The sequence below is a fragment of the Fundulus heteroclitus genome, chromosome 14 (genome assembly GCF_011125445.2).
Source record: "Fundulus heteroclitus isolate FHET01 chromosome 14, MU-UCD_Fhet_4.1, whole genome shotgun sequence".
NCBI lineage: Eukaryota > Metazoa > Chordata > Actinopteri > Cyprinodontiformes > Fundulidae > Fundulus > Fundulus heteroclitus.
The window spans coordinates 24,100,897-24,117,529 of NC_046374.1; the positions used below are offsets into that span (position 1 = coordinate 24,100,897).

The 16,633-nt window shown below is 40.5% G+C and overlaps 1 protein-coding gene across 3 annotated transcripts in view; it reads right to left on the reverse strand.

Annotated features, from left to right (window-relative positions):
* The window catches only part of pcxb (pyruvate carboxylase b), a 429,275-nt gene that overhangs the window by 399,174 nt on the left and 13,468 nt on the right, over positions 1–16,633 (reverse strand). Inside the window, exons 1-4 of one of the 3 annotated variants that reach the window (XM_036146584.1) lie at positions 14,058–14,080; positions 5,864–6,000; positions 1,532–1,625; positions 1,055–1,145 (exon numbers count right to left, since the gene is read on the reverse strand). In XM_036146584.1, the coding sequence (XP_036002477.1) occupies positions 1,055–1,145; positions 1,532–1,625; positions 5,864–5,999 (321 nt within the window). In that variant the 5' untranslated portion in view covers position 6,000; positions 14,058–14,080. Of the gene's footprint in view, positions 1–1,054; positions 1,146–1,531; positions 1,626–5,863; positions 6,001–14,057; positions 14,081–16,633 lie in introns of those variants that run through there. The other 2 variants (XM_036146585.1, XM_036146583.1) reach the window with 2 other exon arrangements.

Sequence of the window (16,633 nt, forward strand, 5' to 3'; positions counted from 1 at the left end):
ATCCGTTTCTGTGATGGTTTTGGTTTAAAACGGGTAAAAAACATTTTCCATCCGCATCTTTTGCTGTTGTACTACACATCTACCAAACAATGACCACAAAACCACATCCATCCGTGACGTATTGACCATCGCAGCCCTACTGCTGAACAACTCAGCACTTTTAATTGTCTTGTTACTGAAAAGTGCTTTATAAATTAACTTGCCAAACTAAAACGCACATTTGTGCTGCTGTTTTTATACAGCTGCCATATGAACTGTTGAAGCTCCAGTCGTTCAGATGTGTTATGCAAATCATTAAATCTCCATTAGTAATTTTTGTAATAAGTCAGCATCGGTCCCATAAGTAAAAATGGGCCAACAATAAAATTTTTCATCATTTTTATGTCTTTCAGCTGGAGGGTTGGCCACGTGCTGCAGTGAAGGATTGTGGGATGTTTAAAGGAAGCAGAGAAACAATGTCAGCGGTCATTTAAGGTTTGGAAAATGTATTTAACAAAAATGTGTAAATATTTATTCCCTATAACACTAACATTAATCTTGGCTATTGGCCCAGTTTCCCTAATGTAAATAGTTTCATTTATTCAAAGCTGACCAATTGTTTTTGCAAAAAGTGTCGCGCCCCGAGTGAAAAATCTTTAAAATCTGAGATAAATTTAATTTTGCAATCAGGGGAGAACATCAATTTCTGTATTACAGATGCAACAAAACAAAGCAACTTTAGCAAGATTTGGATAACTTGTTTTTTTTTCTGGCTACACCTAAACTAAAATCCTTTTAAAACTGTACAAAAACATGTATGAGTTTTTTCCCCACCAAAAACGTATTTAAGATTCAAACCGACTCCAAAGGTTTTCACGTTTCCTAATAAAGAAATGAGGAGGCTGCCAAAAACCTACAACATTGCTACAGAAGCTCTGTGCAGGCTATAAAACCCTCAATGCTCTTTGGAGCCAATAGGTTTCAAAAGACCTCAAGACCCTGTAAAGACCACCTACGTTATTTTTTTTAATATATTTAACAAATCCTGACAGTCTCCGTTAGCGAATATCCTCACCTTTGCGACTTTGATGATGTCTGGAATGTGCAGGTACGCTGCAACTGGAGGCAGGCCTTTTCCAATCAGGTAAGCCTCATCTGCTTTCTGCCTGCAAAGAGCAAAAACATCCCCCCAAAAATAAGCACAACAACAACAGAGTGATGCAATAATCCACAATTCTAAGGGATAGACCTCATAGTAACTTTGTTTTTATTGATTTAGCCAATAAAAACTCTGTTGTGTAGCAGAGTGAGAATAGAAAGTGGAGGGCAGGCGTAGCCATCCAGGGACATGTCAACAGGGAGCAGCAGGATTATTTGACCATTTACCCCTCCAAACAACTTGCCTGTTGTTGGCATTTCACAAAATTCAAAAACGATCAAAGCGCCTACGAGAGAAGAGCGGCTCCAATCGTTCCTTTTACAGCTGCAGCTGGAAGTTGCATCATTTGGACACCATGGTTTATTTGCTGGAAGCCCTGAGGACGGCCGTTACCTGTGCATCTGGCCAGTGTCTTGCTCCGAGTAAACGGCCACGGTGCGAATCCCCAGCTCAGTGCAGGCTCTGAACACTCTGATGGCAATTTCCCCTGGAAAACAAAAAGTTAATGTTATTCTGCTGAGAGCGTCACGTTTTAATCATTTGTCCTTTAAGGTTTGCCTTCATTCTGTAACCTATTCTATGCATTAGATACGATAAACCAACAAAGTGTGTTACTCAAAAGACATTTACACTCATTTATTCAAGTGTTTTTAGAAATCAGTTTATTCCGACACCAGTAAAATAACAGGACAACCAATGGCCCTCAGGAATCGCCCCATTAGTAAACCTCAGAGGTTTGCTGGAGAACGTCAGTGAACAGACATCAGGTGTCTGGCAGAAGGTTGTACAGAAGTTTAGTTTAGATTATTAAAATAATGAGGTCCTGTTGTTCCTGGAGGCGACGGGTCCAGAAGGAAACTCAAGGATATACAGTCCCTCCTGCATGGAAACCTGTAGAAAACTTTCCCAACTTCTAATGCTTGCTACCTTAATCTCCAGGGTAGAACCCGTCCATCCTGCAGAGGAAGGTCGTTCCAGCCGCTTACATCTAGGATCTCTCCAAAAAAAGTTAAAAAACAAAAACTGGACTTTTTTTCCGAAGTTTGAAGACATTTCGCTTCCCATCCAGAAAGCTTTCTCAATTCAAATGGATGGAGTAATGTGGAGCTCCAAGCTTTATAGTACTGCCCAACAAAGGCCTTGTTATGGTGTTATGGCTTAGATAACACGCATATTGAACCAAAACTGGTCCACTCCTTAGTAATGGGGAGTCGTTAGGGTCGTTATTGGCCTGGTTTACCAGATGTTTTGATCACCTGCATGGGAAGTGAGGATTGAGGTGAAAATTGGGAGAAATCCACCCTATACCTGTGTTGTAAGTTTTTGAGAGTTAAAAAACCCAAGTCCCCCTCCTCTGTTTAAGGTTGTTTTTTCTTTTTTAACATAGATGGCTTCCTTCATGCCCCTTTCAAACCATCTGTCTTCTTTGTCCAAAATGTGAACATTTTGGTCCTCAAAGAGCGTCTTTGTCCTTAAGGTGTAGGTGGATCTCCTCTCATTAACCGTCCATTAGTTCTGCCTTAATGTATGTTTCAATGACAATAAAGATGATATTTTTATCTTTGATATTTCTATAAGCCGGGCATTTACGGATGAAAGCTACTTGAAGTTGTGTTTGCGGTTTGTGACGAGGCCCTGTAGGGCCGACGTCTTCAACTCTGGTCCTCAGGACCTGCTGTTCTGCATGTTTTAGGCCTTTCCCTGCCTCTGCACACCTGACCTACACAAACAGGTGATTAATGGGCTTCCTTGAAGGCTGCTGAGGATGTCATGCAGTCATTTGATTCAGGTGTGGTGGTGCATAAATATCTAAAACATGCAGGACAGCGGGGTGAAGACCTCTGATGTAGGGGACACAGCAAACCAGTGGAAGAAGGCGTTCTGGTCAGATGAGGCCAACATTTAAAACGCTACAAGTGACTAAATTGCAGACCCTGAATACACAATTCTCAGAGTAAACCACGGTGTTGACGGCACAATGTTTAGGGGACTCTTTTCTTCTATTGATAGTGGTCAGAGGTGATGGAGCTACATACAGGGACTACATACAGCTCTGCACAGGAGTGGAGGCTCATCTCCCAGCAGGACAACCATCCTAACAGAATGGTTTCAATCAAAGGATGTTCATGTGTTACAATGGCCTAGTCAAAGTCCAGACTTGAATCCAAGGGAGAATCTGTGGCAAGACTTGAAAGATCAACACCAGGAGACCTTCTCCCTCCTCTATAAAAAGAGTTTTACCCTTTTTCATACTGTGGATGTGCAAAGCTGTTAGCAGCGGCATGAACTGCTGATGCTCCGGGTGCCGGTGTCCCTTCTCGCCTACACGCCTGAATAAAATCCCTGAGCTGCCTCGCTGACATGCAGTCGAGCCGATATTTTAGTCGGGTGGGGAAGCAGCTGCCCTCGAGGACTGCAGACCGTGTTGGGGGACGTCTTCAGCGAAAGGTGGCTAATTTTACACGCAAATGGACTCAGATCATCAATCATAGGCGCCGTCTGAAGGCAACTGGTTTAATTACGGAGTATCAGATTAAAATTTAGCGTGTTTTAATCCTCCACTTTACAATAATGGCACCAATTAGTGTTTGTCGATCATAAAATCCCAACATATAGGAGTTTGGGTCAAAATATCCAAGGCACAATATGAGACGTGTGAGGAAAATCAATGCAACCCCATTTTGTGATCGTAAGAAACATGAAAAGTTGCACAATTTGAGAGCCCAGCAGACAATCAAAACAAAAAAAACAAAAACAAAAAAAAACACTCCTAAACTTTCATCTTGCTGTCACAGGGACCAAATCTTCAAAAAAGCAGTTTAGTGGAGAAGAAAAAGGGGGAAAAAAATAGTGTTAGTCACTGAAAGCTGCTATGTTTTGTTCTTGTTTGAAGGGGAGGACAGGAGACAGCATTTAAATATTTGTGCTGCTTCTTTAAAAAAAAAAAAAAAAAAAAAAACACACAAAAGCAACTGCAACGTCTCAAAAGGAGGGACAATTAGAGATGATGAGATTTATAGAGAAAAACAGATTAGATGATTTAAATCAGAGTGAAGGCTGAGGTTACAGGTTCTTTAAAGAAGTGACAATCAAAAAGGAGCAGAGTGCCGTCTTTAATAAAGCCCCAAATAAGTTTAGAGGAGACAAAAGCAGTGGGAGGGAGGAGGTAAATGAAGAGGAGTAAATGAGAGAAGTCACAGGGGGGCAGAGAGGCACGACAACAAGTGGCTTAGAGCAAAATCACATCTGACAAGTGCTGCTGGGAAAAAAAAGAAAGACAAGAAACAGAGGAGAACCACGGTGAACAGAAAGAGGAGCAACAAGCTTGGTGAAGTGGAATTTGGCCCGATACGACACGATGATTCGGCGTCTCCTCGTCGCTCAGGAGTGGCGGTAATACGGCGTCATGCTGATGGCTGGAACCCAGTGTGGCATTAATATAAAGGCAGAGGCCAGAGCGTTTGGACCGGGAATGATGGATTAGTGTGCAAGCTGACGGAGAGCCACGTGCGTTTAATTAAGGCAGCACTAATCAAGCATTTTAGATCAACTCTAAAAAAGAAACAAGCTGTTAAAATGAGACGTTTGATTGCATCTATTTAAAAAACAGCCCGCAGTCGCCCGACCTGTGCGGCTTCGCTGCCTCTGGACAGGACAGAGTCGGGTTATTTAAAGTTTTAGCAAGCTGTGATGTCCACGCTGTCAAAGCCAGACTGGAAAACTATTTTCCCGTTCAGACAGAAAACTCCACAGCGGATTAAGTTTCTCACTTCAGCCAATTTTCTTTTTTTAACTTTAAAATCTTGCCGAATAAGAAAAAACAGTAACAAAGGTTTTAAGAGCAGCTAATGTCCTGCAAACTTTCCAACCCCTGAGTTTATAGTGACATTTCATTAGTTTGGGATTAACGTGCAGAGAGACTAGAAGCAGGTCAATCCAACAACAAAAACCTGTTCAGGATATTCCTGAAGTGGCAAAAGGGTAAAGTTGAACTCAGCCTGAATCTAATCAGCAGCCTGGCTGTTAGAAGAGAGACGGATGTGTTTGAAATCATCTGACTGACAGAAAAGCTTTCATTCATTGCTGCTTTGCCTCAAACGCACGTGAAACTGCTGCCAGGAACCCGACAGGTTCCACAGAGCGTCAGATTCAGCGAAGGAAGCTCGAAGAGTCCAACAAACACTCGTCTAATCCGAACGGGTTCTCCGGCGCTGCCACCGGTGCAGAGCTTGGGTGCAGCTGCACCGAGGTGAAAACAATTATTCTGTGGTGCATAAATTCCAATAAATGAATAAATGTACACCTTATTCTTAATGTAATTACGCAATAAAAATGTATTGTTGTTCAACTTAAAAAGTTAACTCTGCTATTATTGGGCTATGCACATTAGATCATTAGGAACATTAAAAATTCAGAAAACCATTACAAACCATAAGATATTAGTAGGCGTTTACTTAAGTCTTTCTGATTCTGCCTGTTTTCTACATGCAGCTTTACTACAACAGTAGAATAAAATCCTGAAATTACAGCTTTTAGTTTCAGTGCCACCCCTAGAGTTTAAGTGGCTCCATCTGGCCACCCCTATGAAATATTTCTGGAGGCGCCACTGCCTAAAAGGAGTGATGGGCGACCGTTCTTTAGTCCCCCCCTCCTCCTCCTCCTCCAATGCATGTAGGAGTTTGTGAGGAGACATCTTTCCTGTTAGTGTTAGCAAGAACGTCTTACCTCTGTTGGCCACCATGACTTTCTTGATGGGTCGGTACTCGTTCTGAGGGGCAGAGTGGGAGGATCGGGACAGGAAACACGCCCTCCTGACGGAGAGCAGGCCGAGGCCACCTCTCACTACGGCAAACTTCAACATCCTGACAGAGAGAGAGAGAGAGAACAGTGGTCAACACAAACAAATGTTAGGGGAAGGAAAACGGCACCGCCATCATCAGGATGTGAGGTTATTACACCCAAATCCTGATTTCTATGGTCCCAGTTTAGCACGTGAGGACGCAGCTGACGACTTTGTGCAACTACACATGAACGAGTGTTTACTGTGGTTAGCTCATCCTCTCCTCTTTAGTGTCCAGAACAATAACAGATGTTGGACCTCATATGATGCAACACCCGCTGTAACTAGACGGACATGGAGATGTGTGGGGTGGTAACGGCTTAAAATGGTTCAGAGAATATCTGACAGGTCTTTTTGAATTATATGCATGACTTTGAGAAGGAGTTTAAATAAAAAAAATGATTATTTTAGATAAGGTGTCCTTTAAACCCAGAGAGCCATTTCCTCCTCAGTTCACACTAGGGATGTGCATAAAAATCGATATAAAGATTAATATCGATATTTTTAAAAACAATTTAATATCGATATTCTGGCTTTCAATATCGATATACCTCCCAACCTCTAGGGGGCGTTATTACAGCGCAACCATTACAGTTCACAGCGAAGGAGAGCAAGTGAGACGAATTTGTGGAACGGCCGACAGGATTTTAGAAGCTCCTTTGTCCCTAAAATCAGATGTTTGGGCACATTTTTGGTTTCTGTGACACGTTAAATGCATTGAAGCAAATGCACTTTATTTTTCTGTTAATATGTCTGTGATCAATAAATAGAACATAAACATAATATTTGGCTGATTTTGGTGATTGAATCACTGAGCATTAATTCAAAGTAATAAATATCGATATTGGAATCAAAGCAAGCTGAGCTATGTATCGAGAATCGTATCGAATCGGCTCATCCTAGATGATACCCAGCCCTAGTTCACACAAATACAACTTTAGAGCCGCATTTATACATTTACATTTTTTCAAATACTCTAAAAAGAACCTCTTTTTTTCTTATAGTTTTAGAAGAAAAAAAATAAAAACTACCAAAAAGATGAATAGAAAAAAGTAAAAGATGTAAATGTTACACCCCTGAAAAGGGGAATAATGAAAAAACCGACACGGTGTTACTTCTGTCGTTTCCTATGCCGTAATGAACGAGCAGAAGTAACGCGCTTCCCCGGTTTCAATTCAGACTCAACCAATCGAGACAAGATCAACAAATAAACGCTTAAAAAATAAAACCCGAAAAGGCACCACTCTCCAAATGCTAAATACAACCATAGCTAGAAAAGTAACATTACATAAAATGCATTTTAAACTGATTTTAACCTATGCATGTTTTTACTCTGTCATCCTGTGGCTTTTGAGTTGCCAGACCAGAATAATCGATCACAGATCTCCAAGTCAACAGTCAGTGAATCTGATTCCCATTACCCTTACTCCATTAGAGAAATTAAGTACGGTGATCTTTCAAATATACATCTTCCATGTGCTAAAAGCATAAAAAAAAATATGAATTTTCCAAATGATAATACAAGAATATACTTTTGCTCACATTTTCTCTCACTTTCTAAATCTGTTTTATAACCATTACATAAAAATGTATTACAGGTAGGCCTGTCACAATAATCAAATCAATTAATTGTACAATAAGTTTTAATCACAATTAAAATAAGCTCGATAATTGCATATGCATGCTTCCTTTTTGCCCTCATGTTTCCCTCTCCTCTCAGAGTGGATAACAGGTTTCAGTACGATGCATCGGTGTCTCCTCACCCCTCCCTTCTAGTTTCCTCAGTTTAAGGCGAGTTACATCTTTTGTCAGGTAGACACTCGTAGTTTAGCATGAGAGCCTCGTGAGGAGAGCCAGAGAAGCTCGTTAGAAAAGAAAATGGAACTTGTGTCAACGCCGAAGACGGCCGCTGCAGTCGGGAAGTTTTTTGGATTTTAGCCAAATGACGGCGGCCAACCTCTTGATCTGTCTGAGCCGTTATGTAGAGAGGATATATTCATTATGCTGTGTTATACTAGTTGAAAATGTCTCCAAATGACAACATTGTGGTTTATCGTGATCATTTTTAGGAAGATTTATCGTGCAGCTAAATTTGTTATTGTCACAGGCCTAATTACAGGTATGTTTAGTGTCGTGGTTGCTGTTGTGGAAATTCAAAAGCTTATAAATTTCTTAATATATCGGCAATTAAAAACATTTGGTTCTTTTAACCTCTTTTAGGCAAAGTTATTAAAGAGCCACCAGGAGGCCCAGAGCCACAGGTCAGACATCTGCTTTAGGCCATAAATGGTGAGACATTGATCGGGTTTATTTCGCAGAAGTTTCAGAGAAATTTGCTAAACATGATCCAACAAATGCAACCAATTTTTTTTTTTATATTTTTCTCATCTGGAGTCCTTTCATAACCTCAATTAATCCATTCAGACCTCAGGCGTTCTCTTCAAATGTTGAAAAGGTACAATCATGTTGTTAAATTTGTTAATTAGTGCAGGACAAGAAATGCCTAATTAAATTAAAATGCTGATTTTTCTCCCCCGCTCAATATTAATGTAATAATAGTTCAGTCTGATCTCAAGGTTCTGGTTGGTCTAATTTTAATATTTACAAGAAGGTCTGCGTTACTAGAGTCCAGGAAGAAACAACTGTTCAGTTTAAATACATAGAAGCTTTAAAACAATAGCAGAAGGATGACCTTTACGGATTGATATGTTATTAATATACCTAATAAAAATAGATCTCCACAGTTTGCAGCAAATTAACTCATTTATGCCATTTATGAAACAAGTTCAAGCTTTTCAAGCTCAGGAGATGAGAGGGTTGCTGCTTCCATCATTTCTCCCCAAAGAAAAGACAAACAAATTTTATTTTTTAACCAAATAAACCAGCTAGAAGTGAGGACAAGCGCCAACGAGAAGCTTTGCTTCCTAACTGAGGAGAGGAGGAGGATCCATCCGGTCAGCCTGATCCAGGATGAGCAACTGTTACATATTTAATATAAATATTTAATATAAAATAACAGATCCACCCGCTGGTTAATGCACAACCCGGGACTCAAGACGCTCATCTGATTAACAGACCTTATTCACAGAGATAAAACATCCCGATTCTGATCGGTCTGCGTCGACCACATGGTCAGAGCAGACGATGGCCGAGCTCCAGCTGATGCGCCGCCTGAGTCGGTAGAGTCATTCAGATTTAATGATATACAAGCAAACACCACATACTGTGAAACTTAGACATTAACAGATTATTTAAAAGGCGAGATTTAAATACACAAATTTACACGGTTTAAACCAGAATCCTGAAAGGGAAACTTGTGAAATGCTTTGCAGACTAAGGTCACATTGAACAACTACCTCAGATTAGGCAAAATCTACACTCTGCTGAAAAATAAAAAGAAACTAGAAAAAGCTGTTCCTGTGTAACAGCGAGTGAGAATGCTAATCTGCAGAAGGATTTGAGCAGAAGATGCAGAAGATCCCTGCAGAAGAGAAAAAGTACCTGAAAAACATTGAATTAGAAAAATTTGAAGTATTTGAACAATTTGAAGTAATTTGTAGTAGTAGTATCAGTAGTAGTAGTAGTAGTATCTGTTGTAGTAGTAGTATCAGTTGTATCAGAAGAATTTGAAGGAATTCAAAGAATTTGAAAGATTTGAAGTATTTAAAAAATTTTTTATTTTTTTTTTATTTTAAGAATTTGAAAAATTTGAAGCATTTGAACAATTTGAACACTTTGAACAATAAGAAGAATATGAAGGAATATGAAAAATTTTAAGAATTTGCATTAATTTCAATGGGAGCAAAAAAAAAAAAAAAGTACAAATACTTTAAAAAGTATAAAAGGTACCCTAACCATGAGATATAGCAGTAATGTCAAGAACGAGCCGAACGTTTTGGTACAAAAATCGTTGAAATCGGTTAAAGTATGCGGGAGTAGTTAGACGCATAAAAACGTAACTGAATAATAATAATAAAAAAAAACAGGAAAACAATAAGTGAGAATGCTGTATAGCATTCTCACTGATTAAACAAGAAAACCTCCTGATACCATCTGTGCGGAGCTGCCTCTCATCCAGCAGATGTGAGTTTAAATGGCTATTTTGCCCAAGAGCAGCGGCATAAATTAATTCACCATCTCGACTCAACCTGGGGATCTCCACATGTGCCAGGCCTGATGAAGCTCCTTGATGAAGAGGGCGAAGCGACAAACGGATTCATAGACCGGCCCAGGAAACTCCTCAGATCTCAACTCCACTGGAAATCTGTGGTCAGGCGTGAAAAGCAGCAGGATGAACCAAAACCTAACTGTGATCAACTCCAGCGAGGCACGAGGCCATCCGGGACGATTTGGCTCACAAGTTGAGCTCCAGCTTGCAAAAGTGAAAATCAGAGGCTATGAAGAAAAAAAATGCAACTCTGCAAATGTTAATTTTGCATAAGTTTGATGAATGTTCTCATAAAAGCTTAATAAACTAACGAAGTCCTTCATTTTACCACAGAAATCTTTTTTTTTATACTAGCGTTAAATCCATAAAGCATTAAAACTTTGGGTCAACACTTGACAGTACTGCACCCGACTTCTTGTTCTGGACCGGATTCAAGTCTTCCTAAACACACTGTAGCGCAGCCACCCACCGAGTCTGCCTAAATATTAGCCTTAAGAGGAAAACTTAATGCGGCACATTAAAAGAGAAATGATCCGAGAGTGTCTCTCTGCCTCAGGAAGTCTGTAAAAGCTGCAGGTTTGTCTGAAGCTGCGTCTAACGGCTTTTAATTCAACTGCAGCATTCCAGATACTGGACAGTTTTACTCCTTTTGGCCACCCTAACTTTCTTAATGTGCAAATCCCATTAAACCAACAAGTTTTATAGTTACCTCCTAATTAAAGCCGTTTATGATTTTATGTTTAAGGACGGTCTTATTTCTATAATGACTTCTTTCTCATTTAGGCAAATAAAAAGTATTCATAATATACATGCAGATTCTGCATGAAAACAGAAATATTGCCCCATTTCCCCGCATTAGCTTTAATTTTAAAAGGAAAACTCAGTTCTAGGTCCACCATGGAGGCTGTGAAGCTGCAGGCTCCAGACCCCTGGGTTAGTCTCTTTTCCCCTTTTGTTAAATAAACGCGTCTAAGGCTAGAATGACCAGTGCTGCGCCTTAGTTAGATTAAGCCGGTTTACTTCTAATCAAAAAGGTGTCACATCTATAGAGAAGCGCAGCAGAGTTTAGTGTGTGGGTTGTCCCTATTGTCCCTGTGAGAAACAACCAAGAGAACAATGGCAAAACTGTTTTATAAGCTCCAGTTTCTCTAAAACGCATACAAATCAAAAGGATTAAATGTTTGTTGTTTTACTCCAGTGCTTGAAAACATGGCGTGGAAACAGAAAAATCTGCTTTTTGACAACTCCAGTGCGCTCCAATGCTACAAGCGAGGCCTTGTGCTTCAGCTGTAAAAACAGAGCTCAGTCCCTGCTATGCAAAGACCCCTGACCAACGCTGCTAAAACAGAACTAAAAGTACAATGTTCTTAAAGTTAGTGTATTTGTCCTTGATTTGAGCAGGTAAATAAGATGATTTGCCAATGGAATACAATTTTTGCACTTAAAATAGGAACAATTCATCTCAATCATCTTATTTCAAGTGCTGGGTGTCTAATTATCTTATTTTAGGGATCAAAATACTCATTCCATTGGCAAATAATCTTATTTACCTGCTCAAATCAAGGACAGATACACTAACTTTAAGAACATTTTACTTATTTTTAGATCTGTTTTTGCAGTGTGACCAACGCTGCTAAAACAGAACCATCACCTTAGTTGTCCATCTGAATCAGAAACAGGATGAAAGCTGACTTGATGCTTGGCTCTAAGGTATTCCTCTACAACTGAGGGGGGGGGGGGGGGGGGGGGAGGGGGGGAAGCAGGAGGGATATCTGTCAGCTGGAGGTCAGAGTGACCCATGTTTATTACGTCATTAACGGCTAACAAGATTAACGGGCATTAATGGAATATGAACCAATAAAAGTCACCTCCACAGAAAGCCACACGCTGCAGATTTATTGCTCATTAAGATCAAAGCCCAAGCAACTGTTGGCGTTTCTCAGTCAAAAGCTAAAACTGGCTGTCCGCCGCTCTCAGCGGTGGATCTGAAGGAGCTGATGGCGCCGTTTGCACCCAGTAGCTTTGCTCTTGCACCACCTTTTTCCTGACGACATCACAGTGTCTCCACCAGCTTTAGAGCTTCAGCATCACAGCCACCACAGATGTGCATCCAGCGCTGGGAACCAGGGCAGCAGAATCCCAGCCGACAGGCACAGCTGTATCATCAGCATACAGGGTTTCCATACATCCTGTTAGATATTGGATCCAGACATACCTTTGCAATACTGAGACGACAATTGCAATTAAATAAATTGTGCATCTGCGGAGAGTTCCACCAAATCTTAGCCACGGCCATTTTTTTTTTTTTTTTTTTTTTTTTTTTTTTTTTTTTTTTTACACACACCCAAGGGGACATTTATTCCCCCTGATATACTGCATGTCTTTGAATGGCATCAACCTGCAGAGAGTTACACAGGTACTCCAGGCTGCACAACACACAACCTGTGGTCTGAGAGTTTTTCATTGCCCCTCATTTAAGGCGTCAGCAGTTATAGATGTAATGATTTGAGATCACTGACAAGTTGTCTCTGATCGCCTTTAGTCCTAAAAAACAAAACAACTAAAATATGCCTCAAAAAAAAAAAAAGAACCCTTACTCGGTTTTGCCAACGCTTCTTTCCCCCAGCTGACAGCAAAGTATCACACCCACTTTATGCCAAAATGACAAGATTAATTCACTTAAAGTTAACTAAAACTTGCTTCAAACTGTGCTTAAAAAAATATCAACTCCAAGCCCACTGAGGCCTTTCTGCATGTTGAAACATACAACCAAAAAAAACAAAAACAAAGTTAAAAGCAGCACCAACTCTTGTTTCCATCATCTCTCCTAAAAACTCCGGCGTTAATTTGAATAGAGTCCAAAAGACAACACAGAACATGACATGCAGTCATTTGGAGGCTTTTAGCACAAAGTCAATTAGGCTTTGGGGTTTCTACAGTGTTTGGAGTTATTTCTTTTAATGAAATTATGAGTTTCCATCGGGGGCTGTTTGGATGTGCAATCACTTTTTTTTTTTACTTCAATTATGATTTTTGGCCCCAAATAGTCACAAAAATTATGCTTTTAAAGCATATTCTTATTCTCCTTATTCTTTTCAATGGGCAATCATGTCAAATAATTAGGATTTCTATTCTGAATGTTCATAATTATGACCCCCCCCCTCCCCCAACAATGATCAAGTACCTCTAACAAAAGGGAAAATTGTCGAAGCAAAAAAAAAACAGGTCAAATAGAAAAGAAATTAAACTGATCTCTTTGAGAGGTCAAAGCAAGCTTCTACATAAAAGAGCGGCGCTCAATTAGTAGGCTTACAAGGGTATTACAATAAAAAAGGCCAGCTTATTTCAGTACAGTGGGAAAAGGAGGGGGGGCTAATTTGACAGCCATCTCAGGCAATATAAAAACATTTAAAAACAGGGAAAAAGGACACCGTGTTTTTGCAAGAAGCCATTATCTGATTTTCCTGCTGACATTAAGCCCAGAGCCAACGAGCTGCTCCTCCATCTACCAGCTGCAAGCGCCTCTAATTAGAGACAACGAGCTTCAGGTGTGATTGGGCTGTTTTTCCTGCCAAATTACAGCAACAACGTGACGCCTGCAAATTAAACAAGTTCCAGCCACCTCAAACGTGTAAATAAAAATAAAATAAATAAAAAACAAACATCATTAGTCACATTTAAGTGAAGTCACAGCAGGAAAGACAAGCGCACCGTTTTGAAGTCAAATTACTGCAAAGGGGGTTCAACAAGTTTGTCTTTTCAGATCTTTTAAAGTAAAGAAAAACAACTGTTAGAGAACTTTAAAAAAAAAAAGTCAGCACTATGATTTGAAAACGACTTAAAAAAATCGGTAGAATAAATGTGAAAATTGAGGAAAAGAGAAGAGGCGTGCAGAAATGTTTAAAAACTACCTGCAGCAGTTGCTCCGCAGCTCAGCGTGCAGACTGGAGCATGCGCCTCTTCTTCTAGGCTGACTGGAGCCTCACTGGCAGTCTGTTGCTGCCACCCAGTGCTCAAACAGCGGTACTGCACCCAATGGAACCCACGTTTATCTTTTTTTCTCTCTTTTTTTTTGGCGCCACTTGCAACAAAGCTGAGGTGGATCCACTTTATCTGCTGGCCCTTTTAAATCCGATGGTTTCCATGTTAATAATGGTCCAATTTTCTATATTTATAGAAAAATGGAAACCGGCTAAACAGACACAACTCCCTGTTTATGGGATTTATATTTATAGATACCAAGACAAGCCTTTGACTGGCACTTGGAGAACAGTCTGTGTAAAAGTCAAAGTGTCTGTTTTGTCTTTTTGGCTCGTATGTGCCTTGATAAAGCTGTGGAAAAGCAGGCTGTAACGATACACTGTTTCAACACAAAAGCAACGACGTGACACAGTGAAACGGATCCTGTTTCTCAAGGCCAGAGGACGGCAGGGAAGGAACAGCAGACACTAAAAAAAAACGAGCCTTCAGTTGCTGCACTGCTGCATTTTATTTAGGAAGATTACAAAGAGAGATGCATGGATGTAAATAATTATCAGTAAAAATAATCAGCACATGCATGGATGAACTATTTGACTCCAGACACGTTTGTTGGTTTAATACTTTAGAGATATTCTGTCAACATCATAAAAGCTTTATCTAGTGCATGTTTCGGTGTCTTGTAGCGGGTATCAGGAAGGCACCCTGCACTCTGGAATAACACCAAACCAGGAAATTAAGAATCAGGACAACGTGCATCAGGAACACAGCGTGCTCCTCGCTATGCCGCATGACTTTGAGCATGCTCAATAACGTAAGTGGCAAGGTTACAGTGGTTCCGTCGCTCAGTGTTGCCATGTCTGAGTCCTGCTTGGAGGAGCCTGATAGCAGCAGTCTTCCCCATGACTTTTGGATTGTACACATCTGTGTCGCTTGATTATAAGAAAACCTTAAGGAGAACTGGCCAAACTGGCTCAACTGGCCGCACCGTGCCTGGGGCGGCAGTGCTCGAAACCCCTGCCCTGGTCCCCAAACAAAAGGGTCCTATCAAGAAGTAGGAGTGGGTGATATGAACTTAAAATTTTATTTCGATATTTTGTGATATTTACTGCGGTGATGGTAACAGTCACAGAAATAAAAACATATTTGCGACTTCATGTGACAAACACCACTCTTCAAAGCATGCCCATTTTGAAATAGGCTTCTTCAGGACCCTGGTGACATAAATACATATCAACTGCACGTAATCATATTTTTGAATTTATTGACATGTATCGACGCCCTCATGGAGCCATCATCAGTGAGAATAAAGTAAAAATGACCATTGTGGCGCCCTGCGATAGGATGTACCCCGCCTCTCGCTCATTGACAGCTGGAGATAGACACCAGCACCCCTCACGACCCTCAACATGCATGGATGAACCATTGTGGCACACAGTCTGTCTTTGAGGTTTTCAAACTTCATTCATTGGAATTTATTGTTACCAGAAGTCCAAAATTCTTATTAAAAGACATTTTTTCACAATAAAAAGAAACAACAAGAAATGATAATCCCTACCAAGCCGCTGAAAAGAACAATCTATGCCCATTGGGGCAAGGCGTTGCACTACCCTTTCAATGGAGCTCCCAGCTGTGGGAAACTGTGCACACCACAGGATTGTGCGGATAGCCATGTTGCTGGGAGACCAAGGGAAGTTAGTTGGTACATTTTATCTTTGAAAAGGCACCCAAGGAACTCCTGTCAAAGCTGAGCCCTGGTACTGTGTTTAAAGATGAGAAGGAGGGCAACAAAGAAGAGCAGCAGCTCATAATACACACAACAGTAATTAACTATAGAGGCACCATCAATCCTAACAACAACTTCCAGCTTGAGAGCTTTAATCCCTTTGGCTGACAATGACCGGTAAAAAAAAAAAAAATACAGATAGAGAGGTATTCTGTTTATATGACTCCTTACACCACAAAACACGTTAAAGTTAGTGTGCAAAAAATGTGACGTTCGCTGGTACAGACGCAGCACTCGGTTCAGAAAAATTTCTCATCTGCATCGTTTAATTCTGTTGATAAGCTGATGAAAATACTAAAAGGGTTCCCTCCTCCTCCTCCTCCTCCTCCTCCTCCTCCTCGATAAGGCTGGAACTGATGGTGGGGATGCAGAAACCTCACATTTAAGTCTTAAAACTCCAGAGTGCACATGTAGCAAATACGTCTGAAGAACAACGGTAAACAGTCGGAAAGGCAGCAAATAACAACGGATGTGTTGATTTTAAAAAGTCACTCAGACCCTGGGGTGCCTCAAAGGAGCCCTCACGAGTCATCCTTAAAAAGAAGAAATACTCACTGAAAAAAGGAACAAATTCCAATTTTCAAACATCCTGCATTAAGTTGAGTAAAATTGAAACGTGGATCCCACAACACGACGCGTTTGGTACAAACACACTCAAGAAATCTATTTCTAGACGCAGCGCAAAACCAGAACCTAAAACAATCAAGTAACGATGCCCGAACT